General features: G+C 33.9%; 2 protein-coding genes across 3 annotated transcripts; one reads left to right on the forward strand and one right to left on the reverse strand.

Moving 5' to 3' along the window:
• Nucleotides 1–213: 213 nt before the first annotated feature.
• On the forward strand, nucleotides 214–22322 carry LOC128983397 (protein takeout-like). Of its 2 annotated transcripts, XM_054402676.1 has the most exons (7): nucleotides 214–310; nucleotides 9948–10053; nucleotides 15448–15540; nucleotides 20163–20310; nucleotides 20815–20948; nucleotides 21150–21299; nucleotides 22059–22321. In XM_054402676.1, the coding sequence occupies exons 2-7, from the start codon at nucleotides 9948–9950 to the stop codon at nucleotides 22208–22210; spliced, it is 783 nt and encodes a 260-aa protein (XP_054258651.1). In that variant the 5' UTR covers nucleotides 214–310; the 3' UTR covers nucleotides 22211–22321. The 2 variants fall into 2 exon arrangements, with proteins under 2 accessions (XP_054258651.1, XP_054258649.1); XM_054402674.1 differs by lacking the exon at nucleotides 214–310 and having other exon boundaries at nucleotides 9787–10053; nucleotides 22059–22322.
• LOC128983398 (AP-3 complex subunit sigma-like) lies at nucleotides 9271–9992 on the reverse strand. Its single transcript, XM_054402677.1, has one exon. It carries the CDS (start codon nucleotides 9900–9902, stop codon nucleotides 9327–9329), a length of 576 nt encoding a protein of 191 aa, XP_054258652.1. The 5' UTR covers nucleotides 9903–9992; the 3' UTR covers nucleotides 9271–9326.
• Nucleotides 22323–22387: the final 65 nt, after the last annotated feature.

Raw genomic sequence — 22387 nt, forward strand, 5'->3', positions numbered from 1 at the left:
TGAGAATGCCCAAAAATTTTGATTTGTAACACAGAGATTTGTTTTTGGATTTGGAGGATGCTCTCGATGAAATGCTACAAACCGAGCTTTCCATGATACTTGTAAGAAAGAAGAACAGGCAGTAGACACACGTCAGATTATGTAGTGTAGTTGTGTGTGTGTGTGTGTGTGTGTGGGGTGAGGACTGAGAAGAAGACACGCGGTGTGGTGTGTGTCGTCGTCAGTTGAGTAAAGAAGGTCACCGCTCTCACAGGTACCGTATTCGTAGTCCTCGTCAGACTTCATTCATCGGACCTGTACACCGACTGAGGTAAACATAGTCATAACTAGAACTGGCTTTTAATTCATTCGACTTGTAATGTTACAACTTTATATGTAAACTTCTTCTTTGATCTATAGTACGGTCTTTTATTGTAAGAATTTAGTTGTTATAACGTATAATAAACTATACAGATGGATCTTCTTCTATGTATAAAGCTAATGAGGATCACAAACCTTTGAGAAACCCGTAAGCCGCACACCTATCAACCGCATACTTGAACAAAAGTCCTAAGGGCAAGGACCTCAGTTAAAGGGATGTATTTAATATATATAATTTAAATTGAAGATGCATTAACTTAGCTGTTGATATTTATTTATAGTCTGCCTGTTTATTTTTTCCTGGACTTAATCTTTTCACTCTCATTATAGAATGTTAACATTACGATAAAGTTATTATTTTTGACTGTGCCACACAGTTTAATGGAAATACACAAGAGCGATTTTCGTTAAAACTAGGTGAAACCCGTCGAAATCGACTGTGATAGTTACTGTTTAGGTTTCAAGCAAAATCATTTAACTACCAATCCATGATAAATATAACTCTATTTTTGGAACAATTTGGGTTGTTCGTGATTCAGCTGCGTGCTTTAGGTACGTCCGATAGTAAAAGCTGGTATCACACTAAATTTACTTAGATAAAAACATATAAGATAGCGTAATTAGAATTGAGTAAATAAAGCTATATTTAAATTCCATATTCGAGAAATAATTAAATTCATGTTTTTTGATTAGTTAAATCTTAAGCTTAACTGATTCAAACAATCAATATCTCAAATGAAAGCCTTGATTTCTAGAGGTATTTTAAAACCAAAACATATAAAATACCTAAAATAAAGATGGGGTTACGTATAATTGATTGCAGATAAGTCCTAAAATAATTATAGTTATTGTTGATTCGTGATTCAGCAGTGTGCTTCAGGTACGCCCGATCTTAATAATGAATAGCCTAGCTCAAATAAAGGCTGGTATTTCACTGAAGGTTCCTAGACCAAAACATATAGGATATACTTTAGTGTAATTAGAACTGGGGAAATACATCTTCAATTGAAGTAACAATTCGAAAAAATCGAATTTATGATTTTTGGTCGAGCAATGGAGCAATACAGTAGACACCTAAATGAGGTATGATGCTTGGTAGAAAATCTGTGCACGCATACCTTTAATTTAAGACCAAAATTATCAAAATCGATCGGGTAGAAGAGCCATACGAACTCGGAAAAGAAAGACCAAATTTAATCCCATAAGAAATGTACAGGGAGGAAGTTTCTTTTGTGCATAGCTGGAAATATACGTCAGATAAATGAATGCCTACGCTTGATGACAAATCTGTTTGTGCATAGGCCTACCTTTAGTTTAAGACCAAAATTATGAAAGTAGGTCGGGTAGAAGCTGGGTAGAAGAGCCGAACTGACTCGAAAAGGAAACCAATGTGTTTTAATAAATAGACAAGGATTTCTTTCATAGAGCGGGAGCGATAACGTTTCATGTTTTTTTTTTAATAAAGCAATAAATTAAGACAACTATTTCATCAATTGAATCAACATTTGTGAATCCACAGTTCTGGTCGATTAAAGATAATTCCTCCGCCGCAGCAAACCTGCAGACTAAGCGAATTTCCACTTGTCTTATTACATTTTTACTAATATATTTCCATAAATAAGACATATTTATTCCCGATTTAAATAGCATTATATTTCACGAGTGTTTAGGTTTGCTGCTACGGGGGAGGTAAAAAGTGTTTTTGGCCAAACATCAATAGTCTATAGTATGAAATAAATAAATTTGCCAAATTTTATCAACATATATCAATAAACAAGTAAACTACAACAGTTTTAATTTTCTCCATAAGAATAACATGGGAATTTTAAATTTATACTTTTTTTAATTTTCCCTGTCACCATTAGGCATACATCAATGCTTCAATATACTAAATTATTTCTTTTTTAAGCTCTGCAAAATGGTTGGGAAAGATATTCCAAAATTTTATGTTTTTAGGGTCAAAAATGGTAAAACCCCCATAAAACCCCGTTCCCATGGTTCGATCATGCTGGTTCGCAAACTCGTTAGAATAAATTGAAGTTTACACCAAAATTCATCAAAATCGGATCGTTTTTGTCATATAAATATATGAATTTGAACGGATGGTGTTTTTGGCCTCTAGGGACCTCAAAAGGAAAAAGTAAATCGGTTCCGGGTCCAGGTCTTACCATGAAACCTACGGTAATAGCTTATTCCCTATATGGGAAATTCGCTAAAGGATAAAAACACTGAATTATCCCATAGATACAATACATGGTGGAACAATCTTACTGTAAAAAGTCATCATCGGCTGGAACTATCAAATATGAAGCCTTCGTATATCGGATATTTATTCATAAGAATTTTGCCTGCCTTACTAAAAAAAGATCAAAACATACCCCATTTTGTTAAGAAAGTAAATCATTCTTAATTGATCTGGCTCCCTATAGATAGATGAGTTTCTAAATCAAAAACGAATAAGCCATCCATTCTAAAATAATTCTCAAATTGTATGGTTAAGTCTTTTAGATTAAATTGTATAACCATTAATTTTGTATGCTTTGACACTCTATTCATGTATGTAAAATGTATAGAGTGAATAAAGATAATTTGATTTGATTTGAACCCAACCAATCGATATTTTCTCAATCTTGGCCAGATTTAGCAATTCAGGCAGAAATAATCGTGCATGGGTCCATATGATTATAAGATGTAACTATTTAAAGACTTGCCTGCTTTGAGAGAATTGAATATTTTCACCATTTAAAGGTCTGCTTTCTTAAATTTTGTACATTCAACATATGAAAAGTATTATTTTCAATTTCAAACAAGTGTTCTACATTAAACTATTTCAAAACATTGCATGAAGTAGTTGTTCGTGCGTTTTGGACATTTATTGCTCGTCTTCATTTTCTACAAATATCAGGCAGTTTATGGGAATGCATTCTGAAATTGTATATTACACTCTTAAATGCGAATTAGGTAATTTCTTGTAAAAAACTAGTTTAGGCTTACTTACTTGGACAATTATATACCCCAAGTTAAAAGTCGTTGCGAATATGCTGAACAATACAACATGACGATCAAGTGTGTTGCCAACACGATACAATAGGTTGGGATCAACGTATTAGATGCGTTGTTTAGCGGGAAATGCCTTGCCAATGTCAAATTTGCCATCTTTAGGCACACTTATCTTCTAAAGGTGTAAAGTTAAGCCTTTCAAAATTTTGTAGGCTATAATAATCAACCCTTTATGAGTTAACAGACCCAATTTCAGAATTTTATATAAAGTATTACCTTAAAAAAAATGTGTATGACACCAATAAAGTTTAAAAATTTGACAAGAGATAATTCTTTTCTAAAAAAAACTAGCAACGTGACAGTAATAGAATTGGGTCCAAATGTTACTTATAACACTACAATGATGTATACAAAATGTTAAGTCTCTAGGTCAATTAGTTTCAGAGATACGTGTACCTTTTTTATAAAAAAAAATTGTATTATATATTCTGAACTTATTTGGTTATTACGATTTTAATATGGGAATGAATGATATTATTTATATTTTAAGTCCTATCCAAATAGAGAATCAATTGTTAGCTGATGTAGTTATAATGACCCCAATTATAACGTTTAATAATACTAGTGGAACCCCGTCGAAATCGACGGTTAATCTTGAGGTTTTATGTAAATTCAGCTAACTGCAATGGATAGAGTGAAGTCATTAAAATCTTACTTAAATGAAGGGAGGATAACCAATAATAAGTATGACGATTGTGTTCCCTAAAAATGTGATTGATGAATTTGTTTAACACAATATTTCCTACCTTTTAATCGGTTTTAGGTTGCCCAAAAGGTTTTTTAGGAGTCTTATAATTGTTTGTTCATGAGTTTGTTTCATACCAAAGCCACTTTCACTATATGGGAGGGAGAATGAGTTCATGCAATTAGTTAATCATGTTACGGAAAGAGTCAATTTTATTACTAACCACTAATTCCACCTGCTTTAGGAAAATCATTCAGATTGTATCTTGATTTATAAGTAATCTTCATCTTTGGTCATAAAAATACAGAATTCTATCAGCATATTAAATCAGTTTTTTTTTTGTTTGATAAAAATATCTGATTCTCCAGAAAGCAGTAACATTCTTACTTCGATCTCAGCAATTTTATTAATTCCTTCTCTTGCCACATCGACCCATGTATTTAATCATCCTGTTCTTACTTGGTAATTCATTAACTTGTGGGGTAGTTTTGCCTTGGCCATATAGATCACATAAAGCTGTGGATGTATTTTGTGAATTGGAATTAACCATAATTGTAGGAAATTTTACCACAAATCTTGAACATTTGCGGAACCAAATCCATAACCTAGTCCAGCCTTGGTAACAAATATATGCAAATGTGATGAGATGTGATGACACAGTTGTGTTTCTTAATGTTTTGTATGTAGTGAGGTTTAGATGCGTTGTTCGACCTAGCTACATGTGTACATCAAAGTAAAAACTGTGTACACATTTTTTTAATACCTGAATTGACATTAGTTCACCTACTTTACCAAAACCATAGACTCCGTAGTTAGTCTATTCCAAAACTTGAACACAGCTCTCATCCTCAACTTACTCATCTATGACACAATTTTCAACCCGATTATCAAAACCTTTTATACCAATAAGTGAATCTCAGGTGTTCTTTTTTGAATTTAAAAATAAATGGTGATTGAAAGTAGGAAAAAAATGCAAGTGCCAACCTTACAATATATATAAGCTAACCCGATAAGGAAAGTTATATGTTACTTTGAAATTGATATGTCACACTTATTTCATAATTTAAAATTTTCTATGAGCAATAAACCATATATTTTTGAACAAAAAATTTAAAACGTATCATAAATTCATTATTTTGTTGAAACTATAAAAAACTTGCCATGCAGTGGAGAATCCATTTAAAATCATAAATAATAATGTAAACATTTAATTTTGACAGTTTCAGTAGACCTTTGAATACAATTTTAATATTAACAGCTGGTTCATTAAAAGTAGTGTAAAATTATCCATATGGCCGAAATGTAAACAAAATTACAGAGTGAACTTTAAAGGAAATTTACCTCGTTTATCTTTTGAGGGCTCACCTAATGACCAATACCTTTCTTTAGACACCCCTACCAAGTTTCTACGCCCAGCCGTTCTCTCAAATTAGCTGTGACAAAAACCTCGTTTTCCTCCATAAGAATAACATGGGATGGGAATTTAAAGGCCACTGGGGCAGAGCCCCGAGGGAATTCTCTATGTTTCTCTTTTGATGGCTCATCTACAGACCGGGACCTTTCTTTAGACACCTCTACCGAGTTTCTACGCCCAGCCGTTCTCTCAAAATAGCTGTCACAAAGAAAAGCAGTTTCAAATTAATATATAGATGATTATTATTGAATTCGTATTAATTAGAAAAATCCTATCCTATTCCTCTACTCTAAAATAAGCACGCGTACGAACAAAATTTTTTTTTAGTCCAAGGATATTTTTTTTCATTATGGAGTATTTGGCTACGAGAAATCGATTGGAGTTAGTCTCAAAGCTGGGAAAAATCCAGTTTCCGCCCTACAGCACAGCCCTTGAATGTGCCCATGTTATCACCAACACCTTTTTGTAGCTCCAGTTAATAAAGACAGCTGATACAGACAATTTTTATTGCAATCTATATGTATTTATAAAGGTGTATTATAGTATATATATATATTTCGTCACTAGGGCTTAAAGTGACACTTTTCGACCCGAGGTAAAGTTTTACGATCGAGACGAAGCTGAGGTCGGAAAATGGGCGAGGGTTGAAAAGACACTTTTTGCCCGTGATATACTATATTTTTCGTCATATTGCATCATTATTTGAAGAAACGACCTTACAAAACTAAACAGTTTTCATTTAAAGTAGCCTCAAAAACTAAACTACATCTAACTTGTTTTCACTTTAATTTGATAGGCTAACGGAAACAAGCAGCTGTTTAGTGAAAGATTCAACCGTTTCGTCGATTGGGTTAGTGTACATTATACTATCGATATGTCAAACTATTTGCAATAAGGCAACAATAAACTACTACAAATGATATATACTTTCGTTACATGCGATTGTTTACAATCGAAATTTATATCTGAGTTGACATCAGCTGATTTTTACTCCATAGAGGCTGAAAACGATTTCTTATATCATCTAAAAATTGTTCACATTGATTCGTTCACAAAAAATACCTTTAATTTAGCTAACTAACTTATCTAATAAATTGTATGTTTAATTCCATCCGAGCAAAGCTCGGTCTCTTGGTTTAATAAAATTTAATATAAAACGCGGTGATAACAGGGTACAACCCTGTAGAGAAAGTGTGCGTGTAATTCAAACGCTTTTGGGAAAGCTTCCCAAACTATTGTTATTTTTTGTATTATTACTTCTACTAACTGGCGTTGTAGAGAATCAACTATTGTTATTTTATATTTGGAGAGATAGTGCTAACTATAGCCTACATATATATATTCGTACGATTAAACTTACTGTCTTTTACTTCCAAGGATAAGGATCCACGATTTATTTCTTTAGGTTTTTCCCCCAACTTCAAAATATGTTAACTAATAGCTAACTATATACTAACATAAAATACCCCCGCCGCAGCAAACCTGCCGACTAAGCGAATTTCCATTTGTCTTAATTGATTTTCAATTAAATATATTTTAATAACATTAAGTTTAACGAGTGTACCTAGGTTTGCTGCTACAAGGAAACTAATAAAGTGTGTTTTTTTGTAAAATATTGATAGCTTAGTACAAAATAAATAAATTTGATCAAAATACAAAATATATCCATAAACAAGCAAACTACAATATTTTACAATATTCTCCATAAGAATAACATAGGAATTTTAAATTTACGATTTTTTAAATTTTCTCCGTTACTATTAACCGAACAAAAATACTTTTATATACTAAATTAATTGTTTTTTTAAGCTCTTTAAAAAGGTCTAAAGAGAAATTGGGAAATTTTGTGTTTTGAGGGTCAAAAGTGAGAAAAACCAATTTTTACCCCATAAAACCCCCCGTAAAGCCCCGTTCCCATGGTCCGATCATGCTGGTTCGCGAACTCATTCAAGTTTATCCCGCTTTACACTTTTAAACCAAATTTCATCAAAATCGGACAAAAATTACTCAAGTTATCGCGTTCACGGACTTATATATATATATATATATATATATATATACATATATAAAAATTTGAACGAATGGTGTTTTTGGCCTCTGGGGACATCAAAATGAAAAAGTAAATCGGTCCCGGGTCTAGGTCTTACCGTGCCACCTACGGTAATAGCTACTTCCCTATAGGGAAATTCGCTAAAAACACACTCGATATTAATTTGTAAACTATTTCTACCAGCATTAACAGACAAAGGAAGTTTTAACAGATTTACCTAAAAAAAAACTGGAGGTCGAGATTGAGTTTCTTTTAGACTGAAAGTCACACTTTTGCTGTCAAGGTTTATTACAAGTACATTTTGATGTTTTATTAATATATTTTTCACTTAGTGTTTTGTATGTTCGTGTCTTGATCAATAACTAAAAGTTAAACATAACACCGTGCTTGCAAAATGTTACTTAATATTTGTTATTTCCCCTCATTCCCCTACACTAAAAACAAATTTAATCTGCATCATACCCTCTAGACACCTATCTATAATGATTATAAGATGTTAAAGATACTAAAGATTCTAGATGAAAAGTTTACATGTGTTTACTTTGTAAATTTTATGGTTTTCAGCTTGGGTTTGTTTAGTTTTGGTTGACGGATTGGACCAAATTCGGACGGAGGGTTATGAAGTTATCTAATGTAAAGAGTGGCATCATTACAACCACACTGTAGAGACTGACTACAAAATGGCTTAAAAACATTAAATCTTGATAAACGAAACAACCGACGTTTTATTCAAAGATTCCATGGATAACTAAAGAATGCCGTACATGTATAATCAGCCTTCGACATATGATATGCTAAAAATAACACGTCCATCTACACGATGTTGTTTTATGGAGGACACTCTCTTTCAAACGTAAAGCAATACTGATGAGTCGCTAATGACATTCTGTGTCAAAAACGGTATTTCGGTGACGAGGGAGGCGCTCGTCAATGTCAACACAGAACTTCGCGTCAGTGTGTCTTAAACATCACTGCAGGGACAATAATTAAAGTATAAGATCGAATCCTTTACAAAACTAAACTGTGATTAAATATTATACAAATAAAATTATATTACAAGGCTAATCTTTCATCTACTTTTCGTCAAACTGCAGCAAACCACCGTTTTGAATACATGCGTGTTGCGGTTCTAAAGTAGTTATTTTACTCCCTAGGGAGTAAAAGCCTCTTTAGTACCTAGGGTGTACAAGTCAGCTATTATAAACACAGTTCTAAGCCTCGATTGTAAGCAATAACATGTATCAAAAGTATGTAAATCGATGTATGACGAAAAATATCGTTCATCACACGGGCAAAAAGTATCCGTTCAACTCTCGCTCTTTTTCCGACTTCGGCTTCGCCTGGACCGTTAAACTTGAACTCGAGTCGAAAATAGTCACATTACGCCCTAGTGGTGAAATAAACGATTAACAATACACATATATGTTTAGGATTTATCAGACAAAACACACCTTTTATTATATTGTACAGTCCAAAAAGAAAGGCTTTCTTATGTGCCTTTGGAGGCTTCACTTCCCAAGGGTTACCTTGAAATTGGGAAAGAAGGGTTTCTCCTTTTGGATCCACATTGTACTACGGACTATTGGATACAACTTCACTGTTTCACCCCTCTATGTCACCGTAATTATTTTTTGTATAAATAAGATGTGTAGTTATTAGGAATCGACAGTAGATTAGGTTAGTCATCGATTATAAAAGCTGTAGGCTACTATTATTATTTATCAAACATTATAAAAAAACAAACAGTAAACAAAGTGTTATAAGCCGCCGATGTCACGCACTGCGTAGGCCACGTCCGGCATCTTGAAGTCCTGCAGGCTAGGTAGTCGGTCCCTGATTATGGTAGGTATGGATGGCATGGAGATGACTGGAGTCACTCTGTTCTCGTTGTACTCGGCTTGTCTCTGGTTCTCGTACCTCGTAATCACCTCGTCTATGTCCGTCTCCAGAACGACGCCTCCCATCACGATCTCATCTAGGATGTGATGCGCGCGGTCCACGTGGAAGATGAGGTCCAACTCACACACGTTCTTGAAACACTTGTCTAGCGCTTCCACGAACACTTGGATCAGGTCTAGGATCGCGAGCTCCGACTCGGACGCGTCACAGCAGAACACGAAGTACAGAGTAGTGAAGTGTCTGTACATGATCCTCAGGTCGTCTCCCAACCGACAACTCCGCTCTATGAAGTTGCAGTTATCACTAGTTCTCTGAGACACAGCTTGGAAAATGTCCGCTAGAATCTGCTGTTGTTTCACTTCTGGATAGTGGGTGTAAAATTTCATAAGTCTAGGCTTACCGTAGTTGTTGAAGACTAGGACCGCGTTTATCATTGTCACGTTTATAAACAATCACAACAACACAATCACATGTTACAGATGGGTTTGACAGCGGCGCTAGTCACTGTTCTCTCCTACACTGTTGTCTACAGTATATCAGCTGGTCGAGGGGTCAACAGCCAAAGGTTATACCAGACAAACACGCGTAAGTACAATCTAACACCCTTTATCTCTACAAACGAATGTTTTAAACGAATTAGCTAAAATGTATATTTACGTAACCATTTGCTATAGTTTTTGGGTTTGTGGCATCAATAGAGGTACAAAATGAAATATATAAGCTGGTGGGTGGATTATATAATTTAGTGTTTGTACCCAATAAATTAATTTCCTTCTAATGCATTTAAAAGGTAATTTGATATCTTCACTGATGTACTGTTTTCAATTTTAGAAGTGCATTTTGATGTTGGATAAATTTAATTTATAAACATATCGTAACTCTAGTACCGGGTGCATCATGTTGATGTTGAATAGGGGTAAAAAGCATCAACAGAAACACCAGGGTGAGTATTTCAGGGCGAAGATGAGTAAGGATGAGTGTTGAATCGTTGAATGGATGAGATGTGTTACTGACACAGATCAGCTTGAAGTCTAGTCACTATAGGCCCACTTGAAGACTAGCTGGTTAATTAATACAATACAACCAACTATATGAGTATAGCTAACCCGTTTGGCTTCGCTAACGAAAATTTAAATTAAAAAGTTAAATGTTTAATCTGATAGGCCAACAAAATATTTAAAAAAACATATTAGGGCTAAATCCATTTATACAAGGTGTTTCAGAATTCGTGTCGGATATTATTAAGGGTATTGTTCCTGGGTAAGAAAAAAATCCAAATATCATATTTAAATTGACCGGAAGTCCTTAGTTACTCACACAGCCGCCATTTTGTTTTTTCGCTTATTAATTGTTTTCTAAAAAATGGTAAGAGATACGAAATGGAAACTTTGCAAAAACATTTATGGCGACTAGACAAAGCTGCAAAAAAATTATGGACATTTTTACAATTCATAAAACAAAATGGTAGCCATTTAAAAGTTTGTTTCTTAAATTACTCAAAAACCGTTGAGTTTACAAGAAATTTACGAGAAAAACCTTTTTAATATACTTTAATTACAAATCAATTGAAACCTTAACCATTAAGATTAGATGTATATTAACTGAGTTATGGCAGCTTTAGTAATACGTGACCGCTGAAGGTTACATGTAGTGCATGCCGAGGCATGCGGCCTAAGTCTGCCACAACAATGCAACAGTTTCCGTCTGCTTTGCAAGTTATTTTTAAACGATTTTAGATTATTTCAAACAATAATAAAATATTACATAACCCCTAAAGTGTATTTTTTTGATCAATTATCAATCATTAGGATGGCTAAAAAATTGCACAGCTTTTTACTGTCTTTAGAATTCACACTAAACACCCTAATTTTTTAAATCAGTTGTGGTTAAATTAAACATACTTGTTTACAAACTAATCAGCTGATTTTATTTTGTCTGAAGATGTTATTGTTTATTCAATGTAGTCAGTTCCTCTAACTTTTTACACTTACTTTTAAAGTGTACTCTCACTGTATAAGGATAGAGGTACTGACTACATTGAATAAACAATAACATCTTCAGACAAAATAAAATTAGCTGATTAGTTTGTAAACAAGTGCGTTGACTTTCACTACAGCTGATTTAAAAAATTAGGGTGTTAAGTGTGAATTTTAAAAACAGTAAAAAGCTGTGCAATTTTTAAGCCATTCCTAATGATTGATAATTGATAACAAAAAATACTTTTTTGGGGTTATGTAATATTTTATTGTTGTTTTAAATAATCTAAAATCGTTTAAAAATAACTTGCAAAGCGGACGAAGACTGTTGCATTGTTGTGGCAGACTAGGCCGCATGCCTCGGCATGCACTACATCTAACCTTCAGCGGTCACGTATTACTAAAGCTGCCATAACTCAGTTAATATTCATCCAATCCTAAAGGTTAGGGTTTAATATCGATTTGTAATTACATTATCTTAAAAAAGTTATTCTTGTGAATTTTTTGTAAACTCGGCGGTTTTTGAGTAATTTAAGAAACAAACTTTTAAAAGGCCGCCATTTTGTTTTATGGATTTTAAAAATGTTCATAATTTTTTTGTAGCTTTGTCTAGTTGTCATAAATGTTTTTGCAAAGTTTCAATTTTGTATCTCTTACATTTTTTTTAGAAAACAATTAATAAGCGAAAAAACAAAATGGCGGCTGTGTGAGTAACTAAGGACTTTCGGTCAATTTAAATATAATATTTTAATTTGTTTTTTACCCAGGAACAATACCCTAAAATATCCGATACGAATTCTGAAACACCCTGTATATAATCACTTAATTTAGTTTAGCATGTATGACTAAGTAGGGTAAGTTGAAACTAAGGGAAAACGTCTTCATTTACAACATTAACTTTTTAATTTTAGTTTGTAATTTACTTCAACTGATGAGGTATCCAGATCGAATCCCACCGGTGGCATTAACTTTTTGTCACATATTTTGCTTAGAATGCGATTACTTATTAACTGTACATCTCTTGTTAGAATTTGAAGCATTTATAATTTTATTTTATGAACAGAAATATTTTTTTTTAATTACTAAACCTTCATTCGATTTTTATCTTGTATCTTTTTAGCGAATTTCTCATATAGGGAATAACCTATTACTTTAGGTCTCATGGTAAGACCTAGACCCGGGACCGATTTACTAATTCGTTTTGATGTCCCCAGAGGCCAAAAACACAATCTGTTCAAATTCATATATATAAATAAATTTCGTAACTCTAGTACCGCTGCATCACATGTATAAAACACATCAGATATACACGCTGATATATTTCATTTTGTACCTCTTATTGATGCCACAAAACCCAAAACTATAGCAAATGGTTACGTAAATATACATTTTAGCTAATTAGTTTATATACAGCAATATATATATACAGGGTGAGTTTAAAATGAGCCCCCCCCCCTACTTTTTTCTACATTTCTTAAAATATCAACTCCGGACCATGTCAGATCATTGTAGAGTAGTAAATACTTCATGTTTACTGGGTATAAATGTTTGGCCACATTCTTGGATCCGTCATATTGGATACAAAGTTTTTTTTTCAATGTAAAGGTAGGGCTGTGACCCATCGTTTTAAACTATATTTTTACGCTGAATACGGTGCTGCAATCCGTTTTAAAAAATCTTGATCCATTCTAAAGTTATGAGAACTTTTTTATAACTTTATTTTTAGCCCATTTTAACATTGGGCATTTAGAAACTAAGACCATTATCGCAAAATAGTGCTAGATAAGTACACACCACCATTCATCGTCAACCTATTTTAACTTGGTTATGACGGGTGTACTTTTTTCGGCCGCCATCTTGGATCCGCCATTATGAAATGAGATAAATTATTTTAAATATGAAAGTGGTGTTGTGACCCATCATTTTGAATTAGTTTTTTATGCTGAACTCAATGGTGAAATCCATTTTTCATTTTCTTATTTTGTTTTTGAAATATTGACATTTGAAATAAAATAATTGTAATATTTCATCAAGAAAGCTTGATAACAAAAAACGGATTGTGGCATTGAGTTCAGCATAAAAAATTAATTCAAAATTATGGGTCATACCACCACCTTCATATTTTAAATAGGTAATTTATCTCATTACAAAATGGCGGATCCAAGGTGGCGGCCAAAAAAAAAATACATCCGTCATAACCAAGTTAATATAGGTTGACAATGACTGGTGGTGTATACTTATCTTTACCTAGCACAATATTGCGATTATGGTCTTGGTTTGTAAATGCCCAATGTTAAAATGGGCTAAAAATTAAGTTATAAAGAGTTCTCATAAATTTAGAATGGATCAAGATTTTTTTAAACGGATTGCAGCATCGTATTCAGCATAACAATCTAGTTTGAAACGATGGGTCACAACCCTACCTTTACATTTGAAAAAAACTCTGTATCCAATATGGTGGACCCAAGATGGTGGCCAAAAATGTATACTCAGTCAAAATTAAGTACTTGCTTCTCTACAGTGATCTGACGTGGTCCGAAGTCGATATCTTAAGAAATGTAAAAAAAGTAGGGGGGAACTCATTTAAAACTCACTCTGTATATTTATATATATATATATGTCCGTTAGCGCGATAACTTGAGCAAAAATGATCCGATCTTGATGAAATTTGGTACAAACGTGTAAACCTACATTTATTCGAGTGAGTTTGCGAACCAGCATAATATCGGACTATGGGAACAGGGGTTTATGGGGTAAAAAAATTATTTGTCTCACTTTTGACCCTAATAACACAAAATTTCATAATTTCTCTCCAAATCATTTTGTAAAGCTTAAAAAAAGAAATAATTTTGTATGTTTAAGCATTGTTGTATGCCCAACGGTTACGGAGATAATTTAACAAATTGTATATTTAAAATTCCCATGTTATTCTTATGGAGAATAAATAAACTGTTGTTTATGGATATATTTCAACCAAATTTGGAATTTTTTTTATTTCATACTAAGCTATTAACATTGCAATAAAAACACACCTCAATATCTTCCCTGTAGCAGCAAACCTAAGTACTCACAAAAATAATGTTTTTTAAATAGGAAATAAATCTGACGATTTTTGGGGAATATTTTAGTAGAAAGCCAGCCAGGTAAATGGAAATTTGCTTAGTCTGCAGGTTTGCTGCGGCGGGGGTATTTATATTATCAGCAAGTTTGGTTGGGTAGGTTAATTTATGACAGTTTAATTTTATAATTAAAAATTATAAAATTAATGTTATAACTAAAAAGTTAATTTTATAATTAAAAAACTAATTTTGTAATTCAAAAAATATAAAATAAATTTTTATGTTTTTTCTTGAATCGACATAAGGAGCTCTCCCACTTTCCTCCACTCCTTCACAGAAGAGGTTCTCATCCTGACCAGGAAACTGAGACTCTAGTACTGGGACAGAGCCCTGATGGAATTTCTTGAAAACTCTTCTTTTGCACACCTAGAAGTTAATTGGAACCTTCATGCCAATTCCTAGGTTTTTATGGCTTGTAGCTTTTGGGATATAGTGATCAGTGAATGGCATTTGACTTTTATAAGTATAGATTTTGCAGAAAATATTCATTCAAATTAATTCCTAAAAATCAAGAAATGTGATTTGATAACTAACTTTAACCTACACTTCACCGTATATAAATATTTTTAACATTCAACATTGGTAAAAGTCAGAGTCATATTGATTTTATAATAGGTACACAAAGCCAAATAGTATATAAAAACTATTTGGAGCCAAAAAATGTAATTTGTTGGATAAAAGCCTTTAAAAAGGCAAGATAGGTACATAAATATGTTGAACAAACCCTCAAAAACATGGCCAGAGTGTCATAAACTTGATTAACTGAACTTCTATTATGATCGCAGGCATTTAAATCTCACCATATGGGTAAAAAAATTACCCAATTTTCTATAGGAAAGTTGATATGATATTCAAGTTGTTGTTGATGTATTTTATTTTTGCAGCTTATTACTTACATCCATGTTCGAGGTCAGATCCAAATATAAACCAATGTCTCACATATGCTGCAAACCATCTAGCAATGAACTTCAGGAGAGGTAAGTAAATTAACTTTTACTGTACCAAAAGTACCTATGTAAAGAGTTAAGCTGATAACATTATGATTGTTATCTGAGTAGTGAGTGGTTATAGTATTTCCCTTCAAATCTGAAGTTTACTAGTTCAATCCCAAGCATCAAGGTTGATTGTAGACCCAGATGATACGTGTTAGTGGGCTATCAGTTAGTAAAAATGTGATATAACAAAAGGTTTGCACTAAAGTTCTCTAAAAAATCTATGATTTGGTAGTAAACACACTCTGAAAGAAAGAACAAAATAAAATTGGATACTTTACAGTGTTATAATTATTTTATACTCTGCCTTTCCTTCAGGTAATTATTCTCATTTCTGTCACATACAGTATCATATATACACTTTAAAAAAAATCTAAATTTGTCATTAGAGACATAAATTCATAAAAATGACTTGCAATTCATTTCCTATAAAACTCTGAATATATTTTGTTATTATGTTTTAAAAATAATAACGTGTTCAGTAATATCATAGACTAACCAAGTATGTTTTATCTATGGTAATATTCAGTATAATTAACTTTGTTATAATAATGCTTTCTATCAACTAAAAATAAATACAGATGGCATTGGTTTTTAATTTGTTTTAATGTTTAAAACAACATATGTGATTTAACAATGAAATAATTTATTAGTAATTTTGTTAGTTGAAAACAAACACATCAAGACTCAAGATCCCTCTCTCTCTTTTGTAATGTAAATGTAAAGCTCTGTGAAATTGAAAGTTTATTTGTTAATATTAAAACTATTTGTTAATTGTATCTCAGTGTTCTAATTTGAAGAATCAAACTCCGCTTAACTTATAAATACAGTCCACTCCACACGCTACCGAAATTCTACATGGTCCTTCGGCCGCAGATCATCTGAAACTCAGCTCTTTTGGTAACTATAAGTCACAATTAGTTAATTCTACTCAAACTCCAACTTGCAACCTTAAAAATGAACTACTCACTCCTTTCTCATCAGTAAGAAGTAAGAAGACTATCAAGACTACTGTAGATCTAAAAGGTCAATATCTAAAGGACTTTGATTCCTCTATTTTATGCATACAGTATTGTTTTTGTTGTAATTTATTAATTGACATTTCAATTTGTATCAAACTGTACAATTTGGTATTTTGTAATGCTCATAGCAACCACTAAAAGCGCTAATGTAACAATGCCATCTGTTATCTGTGTCTCGTATTGCAGACGATAATGACAACATTGACAACCTCTAATCTCTCTCTCTCACTCCAGTTCCCAAACACTTAAACAATGAAATTCGTCACCCTCTCTAGGCAATTAAACTCAATTGCGAATCGTTTAGCCAAAATCCAAACTAACATCCAAGCTTTAGATGTACCTATTACCTGAATTGTCCCAAGAACAAATAAATAAGTTGAAACTCTTAGATTCAGAAACACTAAGAAAATACTCAGAATTTGAAACCTCCCTTGAGAAACTATTCAATAGTGACACGCTTCCCGATGATTATGAAGAAGATACACTCTTTCAATTACACGATACTATATCTGATTTATGTGTAGGAATTCAAACTCTCACGAAGAAACACCTATCTCAAGATCCTACAAGTCATAGGCCAGTTCTAAATACTGACTCAATACCAAATACTCCATCAAGTAGCCTACCCCTTACTTAGGCCTAGTAGCTCTTCCTCAAACCAAGATAGCCACTCTCTAAAACTCCCTCCTCTATCTCTCAAAACTTTCAATGGTTCACCAGAACAATGGTTGTCTTATGTACAGCACTTTCTCTTATCAGTTGAATATCCCAGATACACCTCCCACTAAACGAGGTATACTTGGAACAGTTAGCAGAATATTTGATCCAAACGGTTGGTTGACTCCAGTCACTCTTTGGGTAAAAGCGTTGATACAAGTTTTATGGGCACTAGGTTTATCATGGGATGCGCCTGTACCTCCGGATCTAACTGAAAAATGATCTAAGTTCCTCCAACAACTTCCTTTCTTAAGCGAACTTAGCTTACTTCGATATGTTTCCGTAGCTGATGCTGTTCATATCAGTTTACATGGATTTTGTGATGGGTCTGAAACAGGTTACGGAGCTTGTGTCTACTTGCGATGTGTAAGTTCTTCCGGAGAAATCAACGTACATCTGTTAATTGCCAAAGCTCGAGTAGCTCCTCTTAAGAAGATCTCCATCCCTAGACTAGAATTGTGTGGTGCCCATCTTTTGTCCAAACTCCTGAACTATTGCAACTGTCTACTCTCTCAAGATTATCTTGTCAACGAATTACATGCTTGGTGTGATTCATCTGTAGTCTTGTCATGGATAAAAACTGTACCCTACCGCTTAAAAGTTTATGTTGCAAATCGAGTCTCAGAAATTCAAGAACTTACTCCTACTTACATATGGAAACATGTCTCAACTCATTGTAATCCAGCTGACATTGCCAGTAGAGGAACCCTTCCCATTTCTATGAAAGACAACAGTTTATGGTGGAACGGTCCCAATTGGTTATCTCTGGATCAGGAATCATGGCCTATTCCTCGCTTCACCCCTCTCCAAGACGAACAATTGCCAGAACGTAAGACCGAACCTTTACCAATAATGGTTACAACTCAAAAACCAGACTTATTCAATAGATTTTCATTTTGGTCAACCCTCCAGCGAGTCATCGCTTACATTCTACGCTTCAAAAATAACCTAAAAAACCAGGTTAAAGAATCAGGGGTTTTAAAGCTTGAAGAGCTTGATAAAGCAACAATCACTATCTGTAAAATGATTCAACAAACAGTTTTTTCTGAAGATATTTCTAGATTTAAAGCTGGAAAACCTTGTTCCTCCCGTCTTGAGTCTCTCTCCCCCTTCTTAGATGAAAATGGATTGATTCGTGTTGGAGGCCGCCTTAAGCACGCTCAAGTATCCTACGCTGCAAAGCACCCTATTGTCTTGCCCAAAACTAACCATGTCACCAATCTCATCGTTGATCATTACCATTTGAAACACTTGCATGCTGGACCTCAGTTTTTACAAGCCGTTATATCTCAGAAGTTTTGGATCCTATCTGCTCGAAGTGTTATTCGAAGAAGAGTTTACAAGTGCATCCGATGCTTCAAATGCAATCCTAAGACAACAACTCAGAAAATGGGAGATCTTCCTCCACAACGAGTCCTACCCTCAAGAGTGTTCAACAACTGCGGGACGGACTTTTTAGGTCCATTCTCAGTTAAACCTTGCAAATTAAGGAAGTCCTGTCCAATCAAAGTATACGTTTGTATCTTCATTTGTTTTTCTGTCAAGGCTGTACATTTAGAGGTTGTTACAGATCTCAGTTCCGAAGCTTACCTAGCAGCATTGACAAGATTTGTCTCTCGACGAGGGTTGTGTAGCAACATCTACTCGGACTGCGGAACAAATTATGTAGGTGCCGCTAATGAAGTTCAAAAGATTGTTAAGAATTTTTTCGTCCAGAAAGAAACTCAAGAAGCTCTTAGTAAGTTTTCCATGGAAAACAACATTAAATTTCATTTCTTACCTCCCGCAGCTCCGCACCAAGGTGGCCTTTGGGAGAGAACTGTCCGCAGTGTCAAACACCATCTTCGGAGAGTCATAGGTGAACAGATTCTTACTCTTGAAGAGTTCATCACACTAACAACTCGCATCGAAGCAATTCTAAATTCACGGCCCTTAAGCCCACTTTCATCTGACCCCAGCGAAATTAATTGTTTAACTCCAGGTCATTTTCTGATTGGAGGACCTCTTTTATCTCTTCCCGAAGCTGACTGGAATGATGTCTCAACAAACAGATTGTCAAGGTGGAAGTTTGTTCAAGCATTAACCCAAAGTTTTTGGAAAAGATGGCAAAAGGAATACCTCTACACGTTGCAACAACGAGGGAAATGGAGAAGTCCTCAACCTAACATCAAAATTGGAGATCTTGTCCTATTGCATGAACCAAACCAACCTCCCCTTTCATGGCGAATGGGACGAGTCATTTCAACTTCCCCAGGGCAAGATGGTCTTGTACAAGTTGTACAATTAAAAACTTCATCAGGAACACTCTCCAGACCTATAACTAAAGTCTCACCCCTCCCAATCAATGATGAATGATAACGAAAGAAGTTAGACTGTTAACCAAAAGTATGTTGTAAATATGTTCATTTCTAAATAATTTTTTTTTTCTCTCAATTATTAGGTGAACCTCTCTTAGTGGTTCACGGGCGGGGGTATGTTCAGTAATATTCAGTATAATTAACTTTATTATAATAATGCTTTCTATCAACTAAAAATAAATACAGATGACATTGGTTTTTAATTTGTTTTAATGTTTAAAACAACATATGTGATTTAACAATGAAATAATTTATTAGTAATTTTGTTAGTTGAAAACAAACACATCAAGACTCAAGATTCCTCTCTCTCTTTTGTAATGTAAATGTAAAGCTCTGTGAAATTGAAAGTTTATTTGTTAATATTAAAACTATTTGTTAATTGTATCTCAGTGTTCTAATTTGAAGAATCAAACTCCGCTTAACTTATAAATACAGTCCACTCCACACGCTACCGAAATGCTACATAACGCGAGTGTTATTATTTTTTTTAATAATTTACACTTTATTTTAGGTATTCCTGAGTTAGGTGTGACAGAGGTGGAACCTATAACAATTGATGAAATCAATCTGGCGTTGGGTTCCGGGCCTGATGGCTATAGAGCCACCTTCCGCAACATCGAGGCCTTTGGTGTCAGTAACCTCACCGTCACTGGTGTAAGGTAAGATTAACTATACATAAACTTCTAGGCTTTGGTTCTGACGGCTATAGAGAAGATGATATGCCCACCTATGTCATTTGGTCTGCTACAGTATTTGATTGATTGAGAGGTGATACAAATAGTTTTCCTCTAGGCTCTTTCTTGTACTTTAGTTAAAAAACATGTTTTCACCAATTGGCAGTCATAGAAGTCTCAGAACCTCAGGCTTGGTTTCCTGTTCCTACTTGACCTCACTTCACACTATAAACTCTGGCCCACTCCCCTTACATCAAGTAAAAATCTTAAAAAATTGTTTAACATGCAAACCCCCCACTGTGATCATCTCTCGCGAGTCCGGATTTTAGTTACGAGTGTCACCCCTTGTGCTCTACTTGTTACTCATAACTCTATGAGTCATGTCTTGTGTATTAAAATTAAAGTTACTTGTGGAGTGTTAAGCCTAAGCCTCGGTTGGAAAAACTAACTTATGATAAGCAGGTGTTTATTTAGGCTGTGTTTGTGCAGGTCAGACCTCAATAGTCTGCAGTTCCAGTTGGCGTTCTACATCCCCAAGATAGCAGTTAGAGCTAACTACCGCAGCTCAGGGGTGCTCATCATGGTCCAGGCAACGGGAGGCGGAGACTATTGGGGAGAGTATGGTGAGTCAGACAACACAGAGCTTGGCATGTTGGATATTTATACTGGCTGTTCTAGTTAAGTCAGGAACAGGAGTTTAAACTTTGCTAAAAATTATTTTTTGAAACAATAAAATTTTAATTTACTTCCATTCAGATTATAATTTGGTTTACTTAGCAATTATTTAGAAATGTAAAACATAATAGACTACAATTGTTTTTTAGGGGGGGTCAGAGCAAAAGTCTATTTCAGAGCAAGCCCTCAAGCTATTGATGGCCAAGAATACTTGAGACTAGAAGACCTAAAGATGGATTTCAGCGTGAAAGATTTGCAAATGGGAATACAAAACGTCCATAATGGAAATGCAGTTTTAGGTGAGTTGTAACTTTAAGATCAGTTCATTATATGAGGAAATCTTTGGTGCCAATAGGCTTGAAATATTCCTATAGCTAAAATAAGGTAATATTACATTGAACGTTTATTGACACAGAAAAAAGTTAGTTGAAATTCAAAGTTTATTAGTAGATTAGAGTGTTTAGGATTTTTTGTGTTTCTTAAAGTAAAAATATCTGATTTTCCCAAAAATGCTCCCAAAAATACCGAGATTAAGAGATACTGTATTTATTTAATCCATATAAATCCCAAAGTACCTACCCATGAACTTTTGAGAAAACTACAAGACACAGCCCCATAATCCATTATACTTAAAATGTTCATCCATGACAAGAAACCTTGCGCAAAACTATCCATTACGGTATTTCATAAATTGCCCTTATGGTCGTAATTCCTTTCTAAAGGGAACTTTCTATCTACCTAATGTTAAAAATACCCCATGGGGTATTTTTAACAGGTATTTCTTTTAATAAGTACAGCTGCAGCTGTACTTATTTATTTGTTATTCTTTCAATAAAAGGTTCTTATTAAAATCGGATTTGTTTATTTGTTTGTATTCTGTTTTGTTTATTTCAGCTTAAAAACTTAACCAATTAATAGTTTTATTAATACTTATGAAGTCAAACGGGGTGAAACCCGTGGGTAAAAGCTAGTTTAATTACAGTTGGAAATAGGGATTACATTAACACTGATAAATTTGCTTAACCCTTAACTTTTTAAGTAATGCTCTGGTATTTCAGAGGCAGCTCTGAACCTGTTTATCAACTCTAATGCTCAAGAACTGCTTCGAGAAATGAAGCCTTCAATCAAGAAGAAGCTGTTGGTCACTATGAGGCATTTTATCGACAATCTGTTTGACAGGATTCCATACAACTACTGGATTGTTGATTGATCTATTTCATCCTCTTGCAATGTTCCTTTGTAACTCTTTCTTCATATTTATTCATACCGTTTTATACTGAAGCCAAAAATAAAATTATAGTTTTAAACAAAAAAAACTTACAATATTTTATAGTAGTTTACGCAATGATTGCGTAAAGATAGTGTTAACAATACGAGTAGAAAATTT

This window comes from Macrosteles quadrilineatus, unplaced genomic scaffold (genome assembly GCF_028750875.1).
Source record: "Macrosteles quadrilineatus isolate MER2022 unplaced genomic scaffold, UCM_ALF_1.0 Scaffold_1__1_contigs__length_201487025, whole genome shotgun sequence".
Classification (NCBI taxonomy): Eukaryota; Metazoa; Arthropoda; class Insecta; order Hemiptera; family Cicadellidae; genus Macrosteles; species Macrosteles quadrilineatus.